General features: G+C 41.0%; 1 protein-coding gene across 3 annotated transcripts in view; it reads right to left on the reverse strand.

Moving 5' to 3' along the window:
• UBE2Q2 (ubiquitin conjugating enzyme E2 Q2) overlaps nt 1-22,257 on the reverse strand; it is a 77,081-nt gene extending 54,824 nt beyond the window's left edge. Inside the window, exon 1 of one of the 3 annotated variants that reach the window (XM_077828015.1) lies at nt 22,234-22,257. In XM_077828015.1, the coding sequence (XP_077684141.1) occupies nt 22,234-22,242 (9 nt within the window). In that variant the 5' untranslated portion in view covers nt 22,243-22,257. Of the gene's footprint in view, nt 1-21,391; nt 21,801-22,233 lie in introns of those variants that run through there. The other 2 variants (XM_077828014.1, XM_077828013.1) reach the window with 2 other exon arrangements.
• Between the last annotated feature and the right edge of the window lie 276 nt (nt 22,258-22,533).

Here is a 22,533-nt window from a genome sequence, read left to right on the forward strand (position 1 = left end):
GATGCTTTTACCTCAGATTTACTTTAAGAAAAAATTAACTTTTCCCCAGCCTCTCTACCTCAACTTGTTATTCAAGCTTTTTCCTGCCACTTTAAATTTTCAGCCTATTTTCCTCTCAGTCCAACAATGGACCTACATAAGATTGAGGTTTAAAAGTAATTTTCCTTCACTTCTGAAGTTTAAGTCTGGAGGGCAGTGGACACCACAGAAAGTCAATGAACCTAGTACAGTCAGAGTCATCACAACATATTACAAGCTAGAGCTATATTTTGAAGGACAAGAGTCAGACATATCTACATCCCAACTTCGTGTTTGTCAACAAAGTTTTAGACTCACTCAAGTATGTGAAACAAAAACATGAAAGCATTTGGTACCTATTCACAATCCTGACAGCACCACAGAAGAGGCACCAACATTTAACCTCGGAACAAGTTTCTCCTAACTGGTTTGGCAGCGTGCTCTAGGAGTACATGAGTAAGTAATTCATAAGTAAGTAATGTCCCCATTATGTCCTCCAAGACCAGGACTTCAAGAGGCACCAATTTTATCTATGCTTCTGCTACTGTGGGCTTGTGAAAGGTCCTCCAGAGTTTAAAGACTGCCTCCTGGAGAGCAGGGTCTCAAAAACTTTCTACTTCAAGGCTGCTTTCAAGGTACCACTATGACCCAAAAAGGGTTTTAAATTTGTTTTGTTTGATAGCAAAATGCCAAATATTTATAAGTTAGTTAGAATAAAAAGAATTTTGTACAATCATAAAGCAAGTCTTTTATGCTATTTAGAAGCTGCCAAAGCTAACTCAAAGTTTTCAAGTAGCGTAGCAGTTTTATAAGACAAGTCTACCACTCCATCCTCCACTTACTTAACATTCAATATTCCTACAAATTGTTTTTGCAGCTTTTTAGGTAATTCTCAGAATCTTCAGAAGAAGCCTGCTGTGAGTTACTGAATAATCCTGGTAGTTAGGATCAAAAGGCCATCTGTCTTAGCATAGATGGGTCAGTAAGAGGACCCTCTTCAGCTTTGTGCACTCCCCACAAAACAGAGGCACAATTAAGGTTATGACTATACTACACACCTTTTAGTGATACAGCTGTGCTGCTACAGCCGTGCTGCTAAAAAGCGTGCAGTGTAACCGCTGTTTGTCATTGTGAGAGAGCTCTCCCTTCGACAAAAAACTTCCACCCCCAATGAGCGGTAGTAGCTTTGTAGACAGGAGAGCTGTCCTGCCAACAAAGTGCTGTTCACACGGGTGCTTTTTGTCAGTAAAACTTTTGTCATCCGGGGTGGGGTGTTTTTTTCCACACCCCTGAATGACAAAAGTTTTACTGACGCAAGTCCAGTGTAGACAAAGCCATAGACTGATATTGCCATGGTCTGCCAAGCCCAAAGCAAGACAGCATCTTATAGCAGATGTAGTGTTGGAATGAGGAGAGAAGGCAGGTGCAAGAAACTCCAAGAGTATATAAATGCTATACACTATACAGCACATATCACAGCATTCTACCTGCCTCTAACCCTGTGGACATATACTATGCTTAGGCAAATGCACCTTCAGTAAACTTCCGTTATCTCCCACGTATTCCAGAAAAAAACAAGGCCACAACTGAACCTCATAGTAAACAAATCAAAGAACAAAGTATGTTTTGAGATGCTATCTTCACTTACACAACTGTAGTTTAATTTTAAATTTAGAATATTTTTGAAGTGTATTTGCATTTGTAAGAGTAATGAAATATTAAGGCCTCACTTCAATCCTCTGCCATCCTTCAGAAGTCTTTGAGATATGGGGAAATTAGTGGCTCCCCCAGAAAGTGAGACAAATTATGCAAGTCAGTAGTAAACTTTTGCCCATCCATCCCCGTTTGCTTGATCATGACCACATGGCTATGCACATCTAAAAACTAAATTGTGCCCAAGAAAATCTCCAGCCTAAGATCTCTGTTGATGGCCAAGTTCCATCTCCTCAGTCAGTCACTGAACTTCACTAGTTTAGACATCCAGACATTGTCATCTGCAACCTCTCTCTGGAATAACATTTGCCATCAACACCACACTCATCTCCTCCTCTCCTTCCTCCCCCCCCGCCCTGGTTTTGTACAACAAAAAATGAAGGTTTTTTTATTCACTGAAGAGCCATTGGAAACATCACAAAAATCTCTTTTCCAGGCTGTGAGTGCATTGTATCCGCACTATCACTATGCTTAAGTGAAAATTTATTTCACAGCTTACTAACTGCAGTTAACTCCCATTGCTACTGCAAGATTACTGGCTGTTTTAGTGACTAATGAAATTAAGAGTAGTGGTCAAGTGTGCGCTACGACTATGTCCTTACACAGTTTCCTTCTTGTGATATTTATTCTTTGCTTTACAGTACCCTATAAAAATTCCCAGCGCCCTCTAGAAGACATGATTCCTGCCCTTAAAGCTTATGATCTAACGTTATCATTCAGTCATTAAAACCCCAAACAAGGTTTTGAACAAGCTTTGGAAGTGAATATAATGGATAAAAATACTTTGCTAAATCTTCCTACTTAGGGTTAGGCATTTTGATCATTTGCAAAATCACTATATATTTAAAACAGAAGTGCAGAGTATGTACCGCCAGACTTTGAAATGGAGAAATACAAGCATAGTAGAATTGGCTCTTATTAGCACAAGACTCGTTTCACAGATAACCCTTCTAATTGAAGAAAAATGGATTTTTGCAAGAGGTCATATGGCTAGACAAGGTGCAGCAGGTTTTGGCAATAAAGATAGTGGAGTGCAGAATGCATCCCCAACAACACACAGCAAAAAAAATTCCGACTTCAGTGTTTATAAAGGTCAGTAGATAAGACAAATTAGAAGTAACAAAATTCTACTAGTAACTGACAGGTTTCATAAAACTGAGTTTTACAAGACTCCAGAGAAGCTACTTTTCCCTAAAAGTTTGAATTGCTTAAGGATATCATACAGAAAGACTGTGTTACATAGCGAGGAGCAGTGTTAAAAATCAGTCATTTTTCACTTTGTTTTCAAGCATGTTGTAAATAAAGCAGAACCCTTGAGATGTCTATCAAGTTTTAGCTCCCAGAAATAGTCAAAAGTGTTTTCCAAGATACAGAAATAATTCTCTGTCCATGGCACCCAGAGCTTGGGTTTTTTTTGGGGAATGAGCTAAGGCGAAATCAGGCCAACAAGTCTCCAGAAGTAGTCTTCTGTTTATTAAATAAGTTGTCCAAAACAGCCAGGTTTGGTTATTCACTTTCTTCCTTTTCTCAAGAGATTTATATTTAGTGGTCATCTTAATTGAAGTAAACTCCATCAAGAATTTGTGGACTTACTGAACCTTCCTAGTTGTATTCTTGCCTTGGTAAAGAGAAGGAAAGATTTTAGAAACACTAAATGCTATTTGAGAGACCAGGATGATATACATGTGATTCCAGCCAGGCAAATGATCTCATGAAAAAGAGACACTGTCAACTTCCATTGAAGCTGAGCATTTGATTAAGTAATTCAATCCAAATCTTAACTATGAATCTCCCTATTTAATTCTCTTCCATAAATAAGAGTGATTAGTTAATTGCCCAGAGTTGTGTCAACCTGCCTTTGGATGCAAAGGGGGATGGGAGGAGACAACATCTTACTCACAGACCATTCTTCCAAATTATGCATTTAGACTCTGTTGAGACAGTAGTTTTCTATTTATATTCTTTCCCTATCATTCTAAAGGCTCTTCTCTCACATCACCATGTGCCCCCAGCAGTACTAAAATATCCAGAACAGAGTTCTTCAGCTTTGTGAGCAAAATTCACCCCAGTCTGGAGGACCCATGTAATACTTTCTGCACCATTTACAATAACCACTGTGTTGGGGAGGAGAAATGACAGCAGGGCAGCCTCCAAGGAGAACACTAGATTTGTGGATCTGGTGGTCCTAATATGCAAGTTGGGTTTAGTGGCTGATAAGATATACAGTATCCTGCACTGGATGATTTTTTCACCTTCTCATCCTCCCTTCCCACTCCAACACTTAACTAACTGGATTTTCTGCAAGTAAAGTAAATCTCACCCTATGTTGGGAAGCATGTTAAGACACAGGCAATATCCAGACCTGTTTCTGTATGGCACGTGTCATTAGGCACTTTTATTTTCTCTTCTATATTCTCAAGCTGTATGTTACATTTTAAAACAAAATGAGTAAATGTGGAAAAAGCAGATTACAGTGACCATATACTAAGCATAGTATTAATGGGAGTTGAACATGCAAAAGGAAAAGGATCTTCAAGTTCAATACCACTCCTATGCAGCCAGTGCATGAGAAAAAACTTAGTGAGTTAATGTGTCAGTTTTTAAACTAATTGTGCGTGCACACACTTACTGTATATTCCAGTTTGGCACATAATCAAGGTATTTAAAGTTGACTCTTGATGGATATATTCACAATTTTAAGTGAGTAACAGCTTTGATAAATAGCATCAAAAGATTCTATAGATGAGCAGATAATAACTATTCTGACACATCATTTGTGTTATACTAGAGATGAGTCACCACCCATTTTGGAATATGGAATATAAACAAGCATTTCAAACATTCAAATCTGTAAATATAAAGAAGCTCACTTGAGATCTGTAATGAAACAAACAGCCATGGTACTTAGGATATGGCAAAAAATTCTATTGTACTCATGGCTTGGGAGGTCATCTGAACTACTCTGCAGAACCAGGGCTTGTAAAATTTACTAGATGACTAAACCTACCTACAAGCAGCTGATCTGAGAGGGTTGGTGGGGTTTTTTTTGTAAGGGGATGGAGGAGTAGGGTTGTGGGTGCAAAAAGGAAGATAAGAAAGAATATCAATGCGGTATAGGGACAACAGCTTCACCTGTGCATCTCTAAACAACTCATTGCCCAATTCTGGCATTTTAGGCAAGCAACCCTTGAATTCAAGAAATACTATTGTACTGATACCCACTATTATAAATATTAATTACCGTTATTTCTCAGGTGGCTGAAGGGTACTTTACGTTGGGCCTTTTGCCACACAATTCAACTGAGAAGAGGTTGTATACTGTTCAGATGCAGAGTTACTGTTCACAAAAATGGTTGGTTGTCTTATAGCAGTTCTGCAAGGGAGCAATTTCTTGCTCTACAAATGAGAGCAGGAATTTGTTACAAGTAAAGCCTGCAGGCTTAAATTTGTGTAGCCTTTTTATAAGCTAATCTGTGTACTGTAAAAATTGCTCAGTAACAAGAACACTTGACATACTGAGCAATTACATCACACCAAAAGTGTACTGAGGCCAGAAGACAAAGGCTCAATGTTTACAACCAACCTAGATACAGTTACCACTCATAGTACCCTTACATTCCGGAGAGCGTTTGTACTAACAAGAGGCCAGATTGTGTTGTCAAAAACCACAAACCTTTGTCTAGCTCCCATGCTATATAAAGCATTCAATAGCTAAACAATATCAAGATAACGGTTAAATCTGGCCCATTAATAAATACCCAGGACACAAGAGGGAAGAGTCCCTAGGAGCTTGCCACTGCAACACAATTTTGGAACTGCATGTCTGTTAGTTGGCATAATGGTTCTTCATAAAGCCACCGCACAAGGAAGGATGAGAGGTTACAATGAGATACCACAATTCAGACACAAAGCTTCACATCCTGACATGTGCTTTCCTTACCTTTTGTCAGGGCTCTGACTTCTTAAAGGTAATAGAATATTTTGTAATTTTATAGTTGTTTTTGCAGACTAGCTTGTTCATAGGGTAGACAGATTTGTCATTTGTGTCTAAGCATATACTATTGAAGACAATTTACCCTTAACAAGGATGTTTTTGAACTTGTAATTAGTATATAATTGTTACCTGTTTGACACCATGAGTTACCACTATACATTTTCTCTTTTTTTATGAAGTATGCTGTAGCAGTTATGCACAGCCCAAACTAGATTACTTCCAGAGTACTACAGAATTAAGGTATGTGAAGTCACAGTAAAATACTGTCTTAGTTATGTGTTACCATGGAAGTTTTGATTTAATCACAAACTTCATTATCCCACCCCCTGCAAGCTGTATAGCACAGCGGTGGCCAACCTGAGCCTGAGAAGGAGCCAGAATTTACCAATGTACTTTGCCAAAGAGCCACAGTAATAAATCACCAGCCCAGCCACCCCCGCCCCCAAAATCAGCTCCCACCTTCCAGAGCCTCCTGCCCTCCGGCAGCCTGACCAGTCAGCACGGTCTGTGGGGGAGGGGACGGAGCAAGGGCATGGCAGGCTTGGGGGAAGGGCAAGGGCCTTGTGGGAAGGGGTGGAGTGGGGGCAGAGCCTGGAGCAGACCAGTGAGCACCCCCAGGCACACTGGAAAGTTAGCATCTGTAGCTCCAGCCTCAGAGTCAGCACCTATGCAAGGAGCTGCATATTAACCTCTGAAGAGCCACATGCGGCTCCGGAGCCACAGGCTGGCCACCCCAGTATAGCAAGCGAACCTCTCCTTTATACAGTGGATCTATTGGACGCCACTCTGCCATGGTAGAGTGTGGCTATAATTAATGTTTTTATGTGTATATACTTACATGTTGCTAGTTCTTTCCTTCTTCCCATTTTAGTCAGACTGGATGTTTTATATTTCATTAGTTTATTAATTGTTAGGAGAAAAACTAAAATCCGGAGTTAAGAGTTGCAATAGCTCAAGTTTTCAAAGTAGTTATGTTTATTTTAAATCAAGTAGTTTAAATAGCTCAATCTTGCCATGGTAGTGGATCAAAAAATATCAAAACAGTAAGCTCGTTTTTAGTTAAGCATGCTCTTATAATTAATAGAAATTAGATCTACCTTCCCCCCACACCATATAAACCATAGTCAGTTTGAATCAGAATTAAGTTAGCTGATAGTTTTTGCTTAACAGTCAACAGTGTTGAACATCATAATGTTCCTTAGGCCAACATGTCTGCCCATCATTCTTTGTCACTACACTACAACACTGAAAAATGTTCAGGTTTGTTAATTGCTTCTGAAAAGCTAGCAGAGGTCACTGAAGCCACCTTTTGGGACAGCACACAAAGGAGTCTTGGTCTCAGGAATGAAGTGGTAACTTTTATTATAGGAAGAGGGTTAAAAGTCTTCCCCCAGATGTGCATGCATGCACATCCTATTTACTTCAGTGGAAGTTAGTACATGCCTTTCACATGAGGACTGCACTACAAGAGTTCTTCTACACAAAGCAGCTGGGAGGCATAATTCCCATCTTAGGTAGTCAGGCTCAAAGTAGTGGGATAAAATTCACACAGTGAAGCCATGGCTACATAGGCAGCAGGCTGGCCTAGCCACTGCCCTGTAGCTACAGTTACACTGCTAATTTTAGTGCACTGGCTTCAGCGGAGTAGGTGTACATACATCCACCTGAGCAAGAATTACACCTCCCGCTTTTTAAAATGCGCAGGGTTTCTCTCTCACTAGCCAACTATTGTACTATTACCAAGGCCATGGTGGATAAATTTAGAAATCACCAGTTTTAATCAAGTCAGCAAGCAAAAAACCTTAAATTAAGTCAAGTTGGATCTTGTTTTGCATTTGTACTTTTTAGTTACTTTCCTAAAGAAAGGTTCATTCTTTGTGGTTGGTTTAACCACTAAAATGGTTTATTTGGAACCAAATATACTCTTAAACTAGATTTTGTACTAACCAGGAGGATGCAATATAAGCACATTATATTATATATCTTAACATAACTTAAAATATGAATTTCTTGTTTGAAAATTGGCAGTGACATTTCTTTCTTCTGAGTGTAAAAAAAATCTAGTTTGTGGTAAGTTACATTTAGATGGAAATTGGAATTCAGTTAAGGATTCACAAAAACATTTAAAAATTGTTTTTTATTAGTTAAAACTACTTTAAATGTGCTGATACATTAGGAAAAATCAAAAATCATCAAGACTTGGTTTTGTATTTAAAACTGACTTAAACAATTAACTGTAGAATCGGTGAGCTGACAGATGAAAAAAATCCAGCCCATTGTGACCAGAGGCAAAGGTATTTAGTTGCCTAAAGATGCAGATAGACACCTCTGACAATGCCATTTGGTTCACATATGCATCTTCAGGCACCTAAAAACCCTTTAAAAACCTGCCCCCCCGCCCCACGTCATCCTCTAACCTGGTTTTATTCCTAGATGGGGGGGGTGGGGGGTGGAAATGCAGCTTTCCAGCTTTTTGAAATCCCAATTGGTTTCTCAACTTTGAACGAACCAGTCCGTGGTGGGCAAGGTTTTGTGGCCTGCAACATGCAGGAGGTCAGACTAGATGATCATGGTGGTCCTTTTGACGTTAAAGTCTAAGAGTCCTAATTAAAAAAGTATGGTTTCTGCACCTACTATCTACACTGAAACCAAAAGTAATTAAGGCTAAAGCTTTTCTGCACAACAAAAACTGAAAATAAACTTACATTTTTCCAAGTGTAAATACCAGCATTCACTCCACTGTAAAGACTGAAAAAAAAATCACAGATACTAATACGTATCAGAGCAGGAGCCGTGTTAGTCTGTATTCGCAAAAAGAAAAGGAGGACTTGTGGCACCTTAGAGACTAACCAATTTATTTCAGCATAAGCTTTTCGGATGCTGTAGCTCACAAAAGCTTATGCTGAAATAAATTGGTTAGTCTCTAAGGTGCCACAAGTCCTCCTTTTCTTTTTGCGAATACAGACTAACACGGCTGCTACTCTGAAACCTGTCATTACATAATGACACTTATAAACCTTGAGTTCACCTCAAAAGTTGGACGTTTTCCACCTTGATTCTGTATTAAAAAAGCAGCATCTTAACTCATTACAATATGAGGGGGGACTCCATGTAGTGTATTATGTTTCATTAAACTGTTTTTAATAGATTACAATAGCTTTAGGCCTTAATATAGGTTTTCATTTCAAATTTTAAAAACAGGTTTATTTTTAGAAATAAAGTATGTGTAAAAAAACCACTTAAAAATAGACTTGTATCCACCCTGAAAAAGGCAGACTTTTTTATCTGCTCTTCTGTCAGGGTTCCTTTACACAAGCCATGTAAGTATCAAACCATCTACTTCTTTGTTTATGTACAATAAACAAATCCAACCACATTCATACAGTTTTAATTAAGCAGTTATATTTTTTTTTTTAAGTATCTACATAGTATAGGCAGAATGCTTATGACAACAAAAATGTCATTTTCTTTCACCCTCTCTACAGTCAAAAGTACTCTACGGCAAGCAACTTACCTTTTGCGGGAGATTCTCTAGATTGTGTGGCCCGAGTACAGCAGACTAGAAGTTCTGTTAAAGCTTCATTTAATATTAAAAAAAAAAAAAAAAAAAAAAAAGCTTAAAAGAGGCTATGCAAGTAATTGTTCTGTATGTTCATTTTCAGTTAATAAATTTTTTTTTTAAATTCAATTTGATGCTGTCCCTATACAGATTTTGTATTGACAAGCTGTAACTATACTGGAAGAGAGTAATGAAGGTAACTGGAGGTTTTCATGGTTACGCAGGTGAGAGTCATCTGGGGAGGTGTAGGAGGCATGTTAGAAAAGAATCCCGTAATCCTGTTCTATATAGGTTCTAATACTGTGCTCATCATGATAGTATCCGAGCACCTTTCAGTAGTGCATTAAGCAACGGGACTAACATCTGTCACGTATTTGTTCTCTTATCCTCTCCCTAGGGGGAGAAGTGTGTGCAGTGGAGTGTTTTGTTTGTATTGTTTAAAAAAAAAAAATCCACTCGCAACTACATGTTTGAGAAGTCAAGGGTCAAAGAAATGTACCTTACACTAAAAGTGGGATGTGGTGAGGTTTGTGATGGTACTTAGGATCCTGTGGGAGTTTATTCCAGTCTTGGGCCAGCCCACGTGAGACAGATCCGACTCCCACACAGATAAGCTTTACTCTTGAAGTAGAAAGTTTCAATGTGTTAACATTACTTAGATGTTTCTGCTTGAAATCAGCAGAATAGCCAATATTTAACCAATCATTTCTAGGTTTCACAATTAAAACCCCGTTGAGACGGCCGGAGCAGTTCACACCTCTGAGCTATCATTTCAGCCTTTTATAGATTCAGGCAGACCATTATCTCACTGTACACATTTCAGTATTTTCTTTGCAAGCATATGGACTAGAGATATTTTTGTAAGTAAAATGAAAGCTTAGATTCTAGATGCAGTTCTGCAGCAGGTGGTGGACTCAGCAGCACATGCCAGTGGAGTATTCACAGGACAGTGACTACAGAGTAACTTTGTATACACATTAAGTGGGCTAATATTTGGGTGAGAAGAGTTCTCATGTTTGCTGGAAGCTATTCCAAAACCAAGCAGCTTATAGCAAATACAAGTAAGCTCTACAGAATTTTCTTGGATTTGTTACAAAATCTATAAGTGTAGCTGAATTTAAAAAAGTTAAGGCAGTAAGTAAAATCAAGAGATCAAGAATACTACTTTGGCATAAGGAAAAGGAAAAAGCTTTTCTAAAGTCTTGTTTTCAATTTAAGATGCTCTAAAGTGTAATAATTCTGAAATTTGTAAAATAAAATGGATAGGTAACGCTGATTGCAATTCTGAGTCTCTCTACCCTCTGCAGACACACACGTAACCTCCCACCCCAGCCCATAAACTTTTTTTTTTTTTAAAAGGAAAAAAAAAAAAAACCACCCCAGTTCTCTAGTATCAATACATCTTACAATAAGCCAGGGTGTGCGCAATGGACGGTAATAGTCAGCAAAGAATAGATTTCAGTTAAATTGTCAAGGTCATGAATGTAGACATATGTCATAGGATACAGTTATTAAGCTTCTTGTAGGCAGAGTTCTATAGCCTCTTAAGTTGGGTTTATTAGTCAAGCTATCACCCACGCTATAACTCAATACCTACTGTTTTACTGAATGCAATGTGTGAACCACCACATCAACCTTGGGGAGATTATGGGTTGGGTAAACCAATCTTGGAAGGGAGTCTGCCAGACTGCATAAATTTCAGTTGGCACAACCCCTTGCTAAATGATTATAAATAACAAACAAAAGAAAAGTATCTTGCTTAAAGCAAGCCAGTTGAGGGGGCTGGGGGAGAAGAACACCTGAAAGAAGAGCATATTCTTATTCATTTGAACAATGAAAGGTCACTATGTTTTTAGAAGAAACTAGTAACTGGTATTTTTAAAAAGCTACACTTTGAGGAGGTAAAGCAGTACATTTATTCTCGAACATCTAGGTCACCAAAATGTACACTTTAATATTAGGCTTTTGATACTGTCCACACAAAGAAATTCACAGTTCAGGTGGATACTACTAAACTTTTGTGAAAGAACAAAACCCACCTCTACACACACACCCGCTTCTCCCCCATCATGGCAGGAAATAAGTAGTTAACCTGTGGCTGCTAATACATCTACAAGAGATGCAGCTTAGTGCTGAACTTTGTTTACCATCAAGTATAGCCGAAGACGAACAGTGTCATGCAGTTTCAGAAGTCAAGGTCAAATGCTGCTCTTAAACAACTGCCTCTGAAACTGGGGTTAGTCCTCAACTACACTGTAATTAAATCAGGTTCAAAGGCACCCTTTAGCTAACACTTTTGTCAGCAACAGATGATTGTCAGTGTAGACAAGACTAGAGAGGTTAAGTGACTTCCCAAGATCTTATAGACTGCTAGGAAGTCTGTAGCAGAGCTGAGAGCCCAGATCTCCAATTCTCAGATCTTTTCCATTAACCACAATACCATCCTACCAAATACAGAGACTTCACAAATGCACAGGATCTTGGCTTTAGTCTATATGCCAACAGAGTATTACAAAATAGTCAGCCAGATCAAATTATAATACAAGAAAGCTCATTACCCTGTAGGAATTTTGAGCCCTGAATTTTCTTACTTGTCATGTTTGTGCAACAATCTTGATGCTGCAACTTTGTCAGGGAATTTTTGTTTCAGGAGCCTCAACAACAAGTATTCCTCTTGCTTAATGTCTGTTATCCAGATGCATGTGTGTTGTCACTAGGTTGTCTAATGAACATTTTGATTCACTTTTAATGTCAATTCTTAAGGCATGGATTTTTGTATCAGATTCTAAAGGAGTTAGTATGATTCAGCTTGTGACATGGTGAATACCACACAACTTAATTTTTGGATGTCTGGAAGAAAACAAAAAACAAACATACATTACCTGAAATGAATAGTCAACTCTTTGTATATTTAAGAGTTAGTCACACTTTATTTCTATGACCACGTGAATAGATATGATCAGCTTCACTAAAGTAGTATTAGCCATATCAGTAGCGAAGTAGCTAAGACTGGCTTTTACTTGGTCACCATTAGGTTTAGAAGTCAAAATACCATTTAAGTGGTAAAAGCTGAACCATCATACCTGGTATCTAGTTCCTCTTCACTTCCCCGTATCTTACTGATTTCAAGAATACTGTAATTTATCTGGGCAGAGTTCTCATCTTCCCCACACCCTCTAAGCCAATTCCTTCACCCATCATTCAGTCAGATGTCTCTCTTCTGCTCTTATTCTAACATTCATGCCTTCTTCTCAGTTTTATTCTCTCTTCCTCAAGGATTTCTGATTTTTCCATGGGTGGACCATATCCTACTAGTGTCTCATGGATCACCTCCACAGACTATCTCCTCTTGCACTGGTGAGCAATTCTCACTAGTTTCTCTACATCCTCTTGCCAAGTATCCGTGTTCCACCCAACCCTCTTAGTTTGATTTACCTTTCGCCTATTGCTAACCCTGATCCTCCTTCTTTATCCCTCCTATGCTTGAAGAGCATCCCAATCAATATTTGCCAAGTTCCTTAGCTCTCCTTCAAAACACAAAAATTCACACCTAGTCTACAGAGCTGATATGCACCAACATCCACACAAAACTCCAATTACCAACACTTGCATTGTTACTGTATCTTTACAGCAAAGCTGTTTAATGCAGGACTTTGTCTTCCATTTATAGATTATCAATACTGTTAAGCTCCATATAGACCGTTTAAAAGTCAAATACAACGCCTCTGTAACAATCTGTTCAGATTTGGAATAGGTTTCAGAGTAGCAGCCATGTTAGTCTGTATTCGCAAAAAGAAAAGGAGTACTTGTGGCACCTTAGAGACAAATAAATAACAAATTTGTCAGTCTCTAAGGTGCCACAAGTACTCCTTTTCAGATTTGGGATAGAACACTTACCAAATCAGAAGCTTTACCTACTTCTGACTGAATAAAATACCTTGGAATCCAAGTTCCTTCAGCTACTAAACTGCAAAAATTCCGTATTAAACCAGCAGTTCAGCAGATGAGAAGATCCCTGCAAACGGGCATGCTTCCTTAGAATACTTGTGGGAAGAGTTACCCTATTGAACCAGTATTTTTCCTCTTCCTCCCAGCTACTGGTGTTCCTATAAAAGATGTTGGATAAAATATTCTATTTCATAGTAATCTGCTTTAATAATCCCAATTTTCCTACAGGAATGGGAGGTTCCATGTCTATAAAGACCAAGTATAGAGGGGTTAATTCTATGTAAAAACATTTGCCAATAGTTATCACACAGTGGTGTCCAAGATATCACAGGTTTCCTTGAAACAAAGTAGGAAATAACTGTTTTTTTAGATTCATTAATTTGGAAGTCAAGTAGAATGATTTGTGGCAAGTAAAATAAAACCACTAGTTCTCGGACTAGTTATTATCAGTTCTAATATCACATCAAACAGAAGCAGCAATAGTAGGCATCTTTGCCGTGTACACAGTGTCAAATTAAATGGAGAAATAGTAATGCTATTTACAAAGAGTGTCACAATAGTAATGCTATTTACAAAGAGGGCCACATAGAGCACATAAAGCTATTGCTCAAATGCTGGCTCAAATCCAATGTTTTTGATAACATGAAACAAACGGTCACTCTAGGACACTAAATGTCCTCTAGTTATCCAATGAAGTGATCCTAAACTATGTTTTCGTTTCTGTAGAATAAGTGAATAATGTTAAGAAACCTGCAAAGATTACTTGTGACTCTTCTAAGTTTTACAGAGACCACTTTGACCGTGTTAACACAGGAAGCATTAATTCTAATCTGATTGAGCAAGTATGTAAGCTAGGAGGAAGAATGATCCAAAGGTTAGGGCACTAGCCTAAGGTGTGGAGACCAGGGTTCAACTCTCTCCAGGACAGACTTCCTGTGTGACCTTGGGCAAATCACTGTGCTTCAGTTCACCGGCTATCTGTAAAATGGGGATAACAGTACTTCCTTACCTCACAGGGGTGCTTTGAAAATAACTATATTAAAGATTGTGAGGCACCCCATCACTGTAGTATCTAAGTACCTAAGCCAGATCAAACTTTTACATTGTCACCGGATTTAATTAATCTCAATGAGCATTTTTTTAAAAATGCCTGTTTTGGGGGTCATGTGGCCCCAATCCTGAAAATATTTACATGCTTATAGTTCACACGTGCATGAGTAGTCCCTTAGACTTGAATGGGACTACACAGATGCTTACAGTTCGACACGCGGAACAAACATCTGCAGCACTGGGGCCTATGACTGTGGCTTCATGTGATATGTTAGGGGCAATTTATCATGATTAGAGGTACATTTTATAAAGGGGAATGAGAGCAATTTATCTTCAAAGCTCTTAATATAATCTTTAGACCATGAATTCTTGCTATAGAGCAGCTGTAAACAACAAAACAGAAATGACAGAAACCACAGACGTTTATAAGCCTTCATTCAATTCTAGTGCACTTGGAATTTTTTCCAGAAAATATTGTTCTAGCAAAGTTTAGTTTTTCAGTTTGAGCTTTGCAGTGTAGAAGTATATCATGCAGCTAGAAAACTCAGCATTCTTTGAATTTTAGCATTTGTATTCTTGAATTTAATTTTTTTTTTTGGCAGAAGTGCATTCCTTAAAGAAGGAACCCATTCCTAATTTATTATTCTCATAATTTGTTGCATAAATAAGATTATTCCACCTCCATACAGCATGTCTAGCTCCTTGGAGTTTTATATATTTTAGAATTTGGGTATTACAATATTCCTTTTCTTCAAAAAGGAAGTGTCCAGTAACTTTTTCTGGTTGTTCCTTGGATTTATAAACTGCATAGAAAATAACCTGGACTCTAACCATCACTGTAAGGATTTACCATCGTATGAGAAGTTTGGTAGTTTCTTTTGAGTTGGTAACTCATTCATTATGGAATTAGTTTTGTGTATAAACTGAGCACCCTTAAAAGAAAACAGCTTCAAAATCATCCCCCTTCTAGTATTGCCTTTAATATTAATACCGAGAAAAAAGCGGTGCATGATGTGAAATGCCTATATATATATTTTTTTTGTCTGTACTAAATTGTAAAAGGATTGTGGAGTTAACAGAAAAGTATTTATCCTTTTATCTGTTTGGGTTCAGAATGCAGAGTTAGACCGAAAAGTAAAGTCCTCTCTCATTGGTTGCAATTATCTCCAGACACCACACCCTTTTACGTCTTTCATAGTAGCTTGAACTCTGATTCAGTAGAAGGCTACCTTTTCAGGAAAGGCAGAGAATCCGTCTTTCCATATGAAAAATAACCAAGTCCCAGAATAAGTCACATTACATGATTTGTGAACAGTTGTATGTGGTACTCATTTGGGACAAAATTCACCCCGTGTGCAGATGGCTGATACAAGGACAATGTTCAGCATAGGCCCCATGCAAGCACTAAGTAAAACTTGAGCGATGCACAAGATTTTTGCTGTCTAGGCATAGGTGCCGACTCCAGGAGTGCTCTGGGAATGGAGCACCCACGGGGAAAAGTTAGGGAGTGCTCTGCACCCACTGGCAGCCAAGCTCCCCTCACACCCTCACCCCACCTCAGCCTCCGCTGAGCGCGCCGCGTCCCTACTCCTCCGCCTACCTCCCAGCGCTTCCCACCCGGCCGCCACCAAACAGCTATTTGGCAGCGTTTGTACCCTCCGAGCTGGGGGGGGGGGGGGAAGAGCAGGAACGTGGCGCACTCAGAGGAGAAGGCGGGGAAGAGGCAGGGCCAGGTTGGGGATTTGGAGAAGGTGTTGGAATATTGGCAGGGAGGGGACAGAGACTTTGGAGAAAAGGGGTTGGAATGGGGGCAGGGAAGGGATGGGAAAATGTGGGGCCTCGTGGAAGGGATGGAGTGGGAGCGGGGCCAGGGGCAGAGGCAGGGTCAAGCACCCACAGCAGGGTCAAGCACTCACGGGAAAGAGGGGAAGTCGTCGCTTATGTGTCCAGGGATTAAATTTCATTCTTGGATAGATACTAGCTGAGATTAGAGTCCAATTTGTTCCTCCACTGCCACCACTCTAAAGGAGGTCTCATATAATACTACACAGATCTTTAAACTGTATATATAAAATGATGGTAACAGGTATATTTTCGTAATTGTAAGAATAGGTGCAAAGTGTTCTGATGGAAATGTGGTTTTTCAAGTTTGTGTCCATTTAAACACAGAAGTGAGCCAATAATTAAAAAACACATGCAGAAAAGAAAATAAGAGTTCTCCCTAAAATTCAGTCTCTGCATTTCAGATACCAGTTCATATGGGTAGTTCCTTCTCTTTCTGTGAAAAGAAAACAGAACATGCAGTCACAACACTTAACTTTTGATACCTTACCAGACTTGGGCTGTGACATCTCCAGTTGCAACTCTACAGCTCTCAAATAAAGACATGTCTAAGTTAGAAGCATTGTTATAGAAAAGCAATAAACTACTGATTTTAAGTCCACTGATTTGCTTTTTATTCAAAACACCCCAAGGGGAGAAAAGTAAATCCACATGGAGCTTGTAACAGGCAAATTTTATTCAGACTGACCTTAACTGAGGTGCTGTTGCTAACCAGAAAGGGAGCAAAAAAAAGGTAGATGACAACTCTGGAGCAGAGATATTGCTCTTGGCACAACAAGTGGGAATGTAAAGGTACACGGCCTGAACAAGTTCAATAATTAGATAGTTTTCAGGCCTAAGAATCAGTATTTCTGACAAGGATGACTCCACCCTAAAATGCCTCTTTGAAACTAATAGGATTAACTATTTAAGGTCCAATATAGATCACACTCCTGGCAAGGGTAAAGCAAACAGTTTCCTCGAAATCTGACTGGATGCCTACTTGACCACTCCTATCCTATATTCAAAAGGAGATTAACTAAATTAATAGCTTGATATGGATTGTATTTCAGGGGTCTTTAAGAATTAGATGAATAACATTCCTGGGAAGTTGTAGAAAACATTGAGCTTTGATTTTCCAACAAACTGATTTGTTTTAATAATATTTGAGATATTATTCCAGGCCTTCAAAGTGAAAATGTCACCTCAGTGGGAAATTCCAGAAGACACACACTGCTAGTCAAAGTATGTCAACTCAGGTTCTCACAAGGAATTCAGTGTGCTATGTTTCTTAATCAGAGGTAATTTTTTTTTAGCTGTATTCCCTCTGCTGTCTCTCTTTAGATTGGAGAGTGGAAAGAAATTCTCTAAGATTAATTAGAAAGAAATGTAAGTCATCAGATCTCCTTTAGGTCTTAGTCCAGAAGTTCTTGAAAGAACTTTGTTCCTTTGTAAGAGAACGATCATTCTAAAAACTAATAGTTTTCATGTCCATACACAATGCATGAGTGTTTATATAGCCACCACACTGTACATGTGGTACGACGGTCCCACAAGATAGAATTCAGAGTAGCAGCCGTGTTAGTCTGTATTTGCAAAAAGAAAAGGATACTTGTGGCACCTTAGAGACTAACCAATTTATTTGACCATAAGCTTTCGTGAGCTACAGCAAAGGATCACATGGTTAGTTGCTATTTATTTTCCCTTATAAATAGGAGTCTTGGCATTCAGAAACCTACTGCTGTTAAGTAGTAAGCATATATTCCAAACTGATTAACTGGGAAAGTTTTAAAAAGTAATCAGGTAATGTTAATCTCTGTGACATCACAAAGGAGGAAGGAAATAAACATTTAACGGCCTATGGAACTACAGCAGCACTTGCCAGGAGTCTTTTTCCAAGTGGAAGAAAATATCCTTGAGGATTTTCAGTATTGTGAGGGTTAAGTTGTCTAGGAAAGGCAAACCGACTAAAAGTTACATATTTGCACTGTAATTCCAGAGCCTGGAGATAACTTCTCCATTAGCAATGGCTGAGTTTCTCCAGAGAACCACACGTTTACTACCAGCTTTTTATAACATTACAAGTTTGAGTGTGCTAACACTGTCATCAGAAAATATATTCTAGACCCTAGAATGCCTTGACCCAGCTCTCTAGAAAAGCACTTTAGATCCCATGCAGGATGAGGGGTAAGAATTATAATTTTCTAAGATACAGTATCTAGAGACAAAGCTGGCAGCACTTCGGAATTAAAACCACAAGACTTGAGTATGAGTCTGCTACAGGGAATTCCCTTTACCACTTCAAGCCTTAATAGGAAGGCAAGCGTACATACACTTGCCGCAAAGCACCAGGCCTGGGAATCAGGAGACCAGGATTCTATTCTTGGCTGTCCCAGTGACTTCCCACATGATTTTGTGAAACTCAGCTTCTGTACCTCAGTTTCCATCCCTGATCTGTAAAATTGGTTGAATAAGTCACTCTATTCATACTGTGAGTATTTAACTAGTTTTGTACAGCACCAACTCCTTAGGCAGAAGTACAAAATATAATTTCCAAGAAGCTTCAATTCTTACCACTTTGCAAAGCAGAAGCCTTGGCTTTTCTGTCTGAAACAGCCATTTTCAGTTCCTTTGTGGCAAGGTTACATGCCACTTAAACCAGCATAACTGAGGCTTCAGCCCTTTGGGGCAAGTGACCATAACAGCACAACATAGTAAACAGACACTACTATAAGCTGGGGAAAGCCTAGGTCACACTTTACATTATTGGGTTTTATGCTCTGACATAGATAATTAAGATACTACCAAAAAGTACTAACCAAATTTTAACCTGGAATAAAAAGACGTATGAGCTGCTGCTGAAAGTGACCTTAGAGGTAGAAAAAGGCTAGAAACACCACAGCACAAACCCAGAATCCATTGCTACCGGCTGCTTTACTACTTATCATTTGACAGGAAAAACAACCCATCATCCTGAACTGATGTTTCATGGTGCAGAAACTATCTTTTATATTCTTTCCAGAAATTTATGAAAGAGGTCATGCTCTGTGGAAAGTAGCAATCAACCTCCTCAGCCAAAGAGCAGTACAGTTTTCTATTGAAATAAAGTTATTTATAGGAAGTCATGCAACTCATTATCTGATTTTTCTAGACATAGGGCTCCAAAACATGTTGCTTATTACATTGTAATAAGTTACTGGTGTTTTTAAAAAAGTAAGTACACTTGGATTAAGTGCCCTTATATTTAACTACTTATAAGTACAAAACAAATTCCATGACATTTAACGGTCAAACCTGCAAATCCTTCTTTTAAAATATGTAGCTAAATTAGTTTAGAATAGAAAAAAAATTAAGTAACTGATGATACAGGTAAAATGTGGTTGATTCTATTACATTAAAGAATAACTAATGTTAATATTGCAAGGCTGAGGACTTTTAGTTTAATTAAATTTTCAACTTTCAGTACTTGGGCATTTGCAGAGTCAGACCCTTTGATCCACGGTATGCATCTGATGAAGTGAGCTGTAGCTCACGAAAGCTCATGCTCAAATAAATTGGTTAGTCTCTAAGGTGCCACAAGTACTCCTTTTCTTTTTGTCTGAAGACGCTTTCATCCTTTTCCAAAAGGCAATGAATTATGTTGTTATCTTTACTCTGACCCCCAACATACTAAACCCCAATTTCACATAGTCAAGCCTTAAAAACAGTCTACCTTTAAGAGCAGTCTTGCCAAATAGACAGGTAAGTTTACTTATACATGGCCCCAATGCTGCAAAGTGAACCTACAGTGGCATTCCACATGAAGTAAAGGTCCTATATGTTCAAATCCTTTTGCATGCTCAGGGTCTATAGTATTTCTAAAGCTGGTAAGGGGTATTTTATCAGTTTAGACAAAAGTTTACTTATCTATCTTTACCATGATGAGCTTGCTCCTCAGCTGCCCCCAATACTGTTTTACTCACTCATGTAACAAAAAACAAAACCCCCACAAATAAGTTCTTCAAAACACGTCCCCCTCCATAAATTTATTATGCAAGAAAAGTATTTTATTCAGCAAGCACTCAGTTTTATCCCTTTAAACGGGCAATAATTAAGTTTCCTCAGCCTCCTTGCTAACTCAGTCACTTTCAGAAGTGAAATCTCCTATTCACCATTACACTCATTTTAAAATTGTATTTTAGAAATGCAGATAAAGTAAATACCAGGCTGTAGAAGAAAACAAAAAGATCTGGTATGCCTTCTGCCCTCCCAGCCCCAAAACAAGAGTTAGCTTTTCTGTGGCGTTCACTTGGCTGGGTCACACAGAAAAGCAAGTTGCTCAGCTCAGGCCTTGTATTGCGTATTCAGTAATGTGCACACACTCCACCTTCTTCCTGGGCTTCCACCTTTTGGGGAAGGGAGCAAAATACGTACCACATCCCACTAAAATCCTTTAGAGAGAGATACTTTTCCCCCCTGCAACCTCCTTTTTCCTTCTCCTCACGCCATGGGTTTTAGGGCACAAAACTAACAGCAGGAACGGTGGGGATACACAAGGGGGGGGGTGGCTCTTGCTCTCTCCAGGGCCTACACTCCCTTTGTTTAGGGCTCACAGCTTCTCCAACTTCTAAGAAACAGACACGCAGCATAACTAATAAAGTGGTGGGCAAAGCCCCTTTCTCCCCCCATCCCGCAAACTGCCCCCAGGCTAAGAGAGTCGACATTTTCAGCTGAGAAACAGAAAGCAGGGGCGCTGATTCAATACTTTATGAAGGGAAATGAAAGGGGCAGCCCGAAGCAGCCGGGGGGGAGGGGGGCCGGCAGAAAGAGGGGTTTCTCCCCATCTGTAGGGGGAACGAAGGCAGGGATAGACGAGGCTCTGAAGAAATCAAGCTACACGCGTAGTGTCTCGCCAGCGGCAGCCCCACTGTGTCTCAGGACCGAGCTCGGAGGACGCTACACAAGACGCCGCTGGCACACAGCTGGCATGCCCCCCGTGTACTGGTTGCTAGGTGCTGTGCCCCCCTAGGCACTGGGTAAACTCGCCCCTGCAGGCGATGGATTCACCTGGGTGCCATATGCTGCTGCCCAATGGGGACGACATACCCCGGGGTGCTGAGTCACCCCATGCCAGGGGGCCGTGCCCATACCCTAGGAGCAACGGGTACCTCTGCCCCCTTCCCGTGGGTGCCAGGCGCCCTGGGCGAGCGCTGCGTGCCCCCGCCCGCTGCTCCCGGCTGAGCGGGTGCCAAGTGCCCCCCGCAGCAGGGCGGGCGCCGCGCCCCCTCCCCCAGCGGCCCGGCCCGCACCGTGATGTTGCAGTGGATGGTGAGCGGCGGCGGCGGCGGCGGAGGGCTGCTCCCCGGCGGCGGCGGCAGCAGCACGAACTGGCAGTGCAGCTCGTCCAGCTTCCAGGAGACGATGCGGAAGCGCTCGTGGTCCTTGTCGAAGATGGACTCGAGGAGCTTCAGCTCGGCCTTGAGCCCTGACACCGACATCCTGGCCTCATCTCCGGGCCCGGGCCTGCGCCACCTCGCCTCACGCGCCCCGCGCAGCTCGGCTCCGGCCCGGCCTGACCCGGCCGCGCCTGCTCGGCGGAAGATGGCGGGGAACAGCCTGAGCCGGTGGAGGAAACAGAAGCGGCGGCGGAGGCAGCTCCCTTTGTACCAGCCTCCAGCACCCTCTCGCACATTTAAAAGGGCAACAGCGGAGTCAGCCACCCCCTCCCCAGCCGTGCTGGGCCGGGCCCACTATCCACCCCGCCCCACGCAACAGTGCAAGGGCGGCCCCTCCTCGCTCCGCTGCCCTCAGGCAGGGCTACCTCCACGCGCGGCCTGGCCAGCCCCCTACCCCCCCCCACATACAGCCAGACAGGGTCTGTAACCCTCCCGCTCCCCCCACCCCAACTGGAGGGCAGCGTTGGGCCAGCCCCCAACTCACTCCCCAAGGACAGGGTTCACCACACCCACCCACACACACATGGGCAGTGCCAACCCATACTCATCCCTCCTCCCTCCACACAGAAGGGCAGGGTTCAACCCTCCCCCCCAGAGGGCTGGGTCAGCCTTGCCATCAGATGTCCTCATTCCTCAAGCTGGGGCAGGGTTGGCCCCTTACCCCAGACACCGATTGAGGCAGGACACTTACTCACCCCTATCATGCACAAGACACACACCTCCCACACCAGGGCAGGGCCCACCGAGCCTCCTTGCTCACTTTCCCACCCATAGACCCAGCGGGCAGGCTTGGCCTCCTTCCTCCTCTCCCAGATACACAACAAGGCAGGGCCCTTACTCACTCCTAGCCCTGCCCCATGCACACCTCACACCAGGGCAGGGCTTATCCTCCTTGCTCACCTCCCCCCTACCACTCCCACACGGGCGTAGCTCCAGCTCTCTAGTCACTCTCACATGTGCCAAGTCTGTGCCACCCCCTAATCTCCCCCCCCCAC

This window comes from Eretmochelys imbricata, chromosome 10 (genome assembly GCF_965152235.1).
Source record: "Eretmochelys imbricata isolate rEreImb1 chromosome 10, rEreImb1.hap1, whole genome shotgun sequence".
Taxonomy (NCBI): domain Eukaryota; kingdom Metazoa; phylum Chordata; order Testudines; family Cheloniidae; genus Eretmochelys; species Eretmochelys imbricata.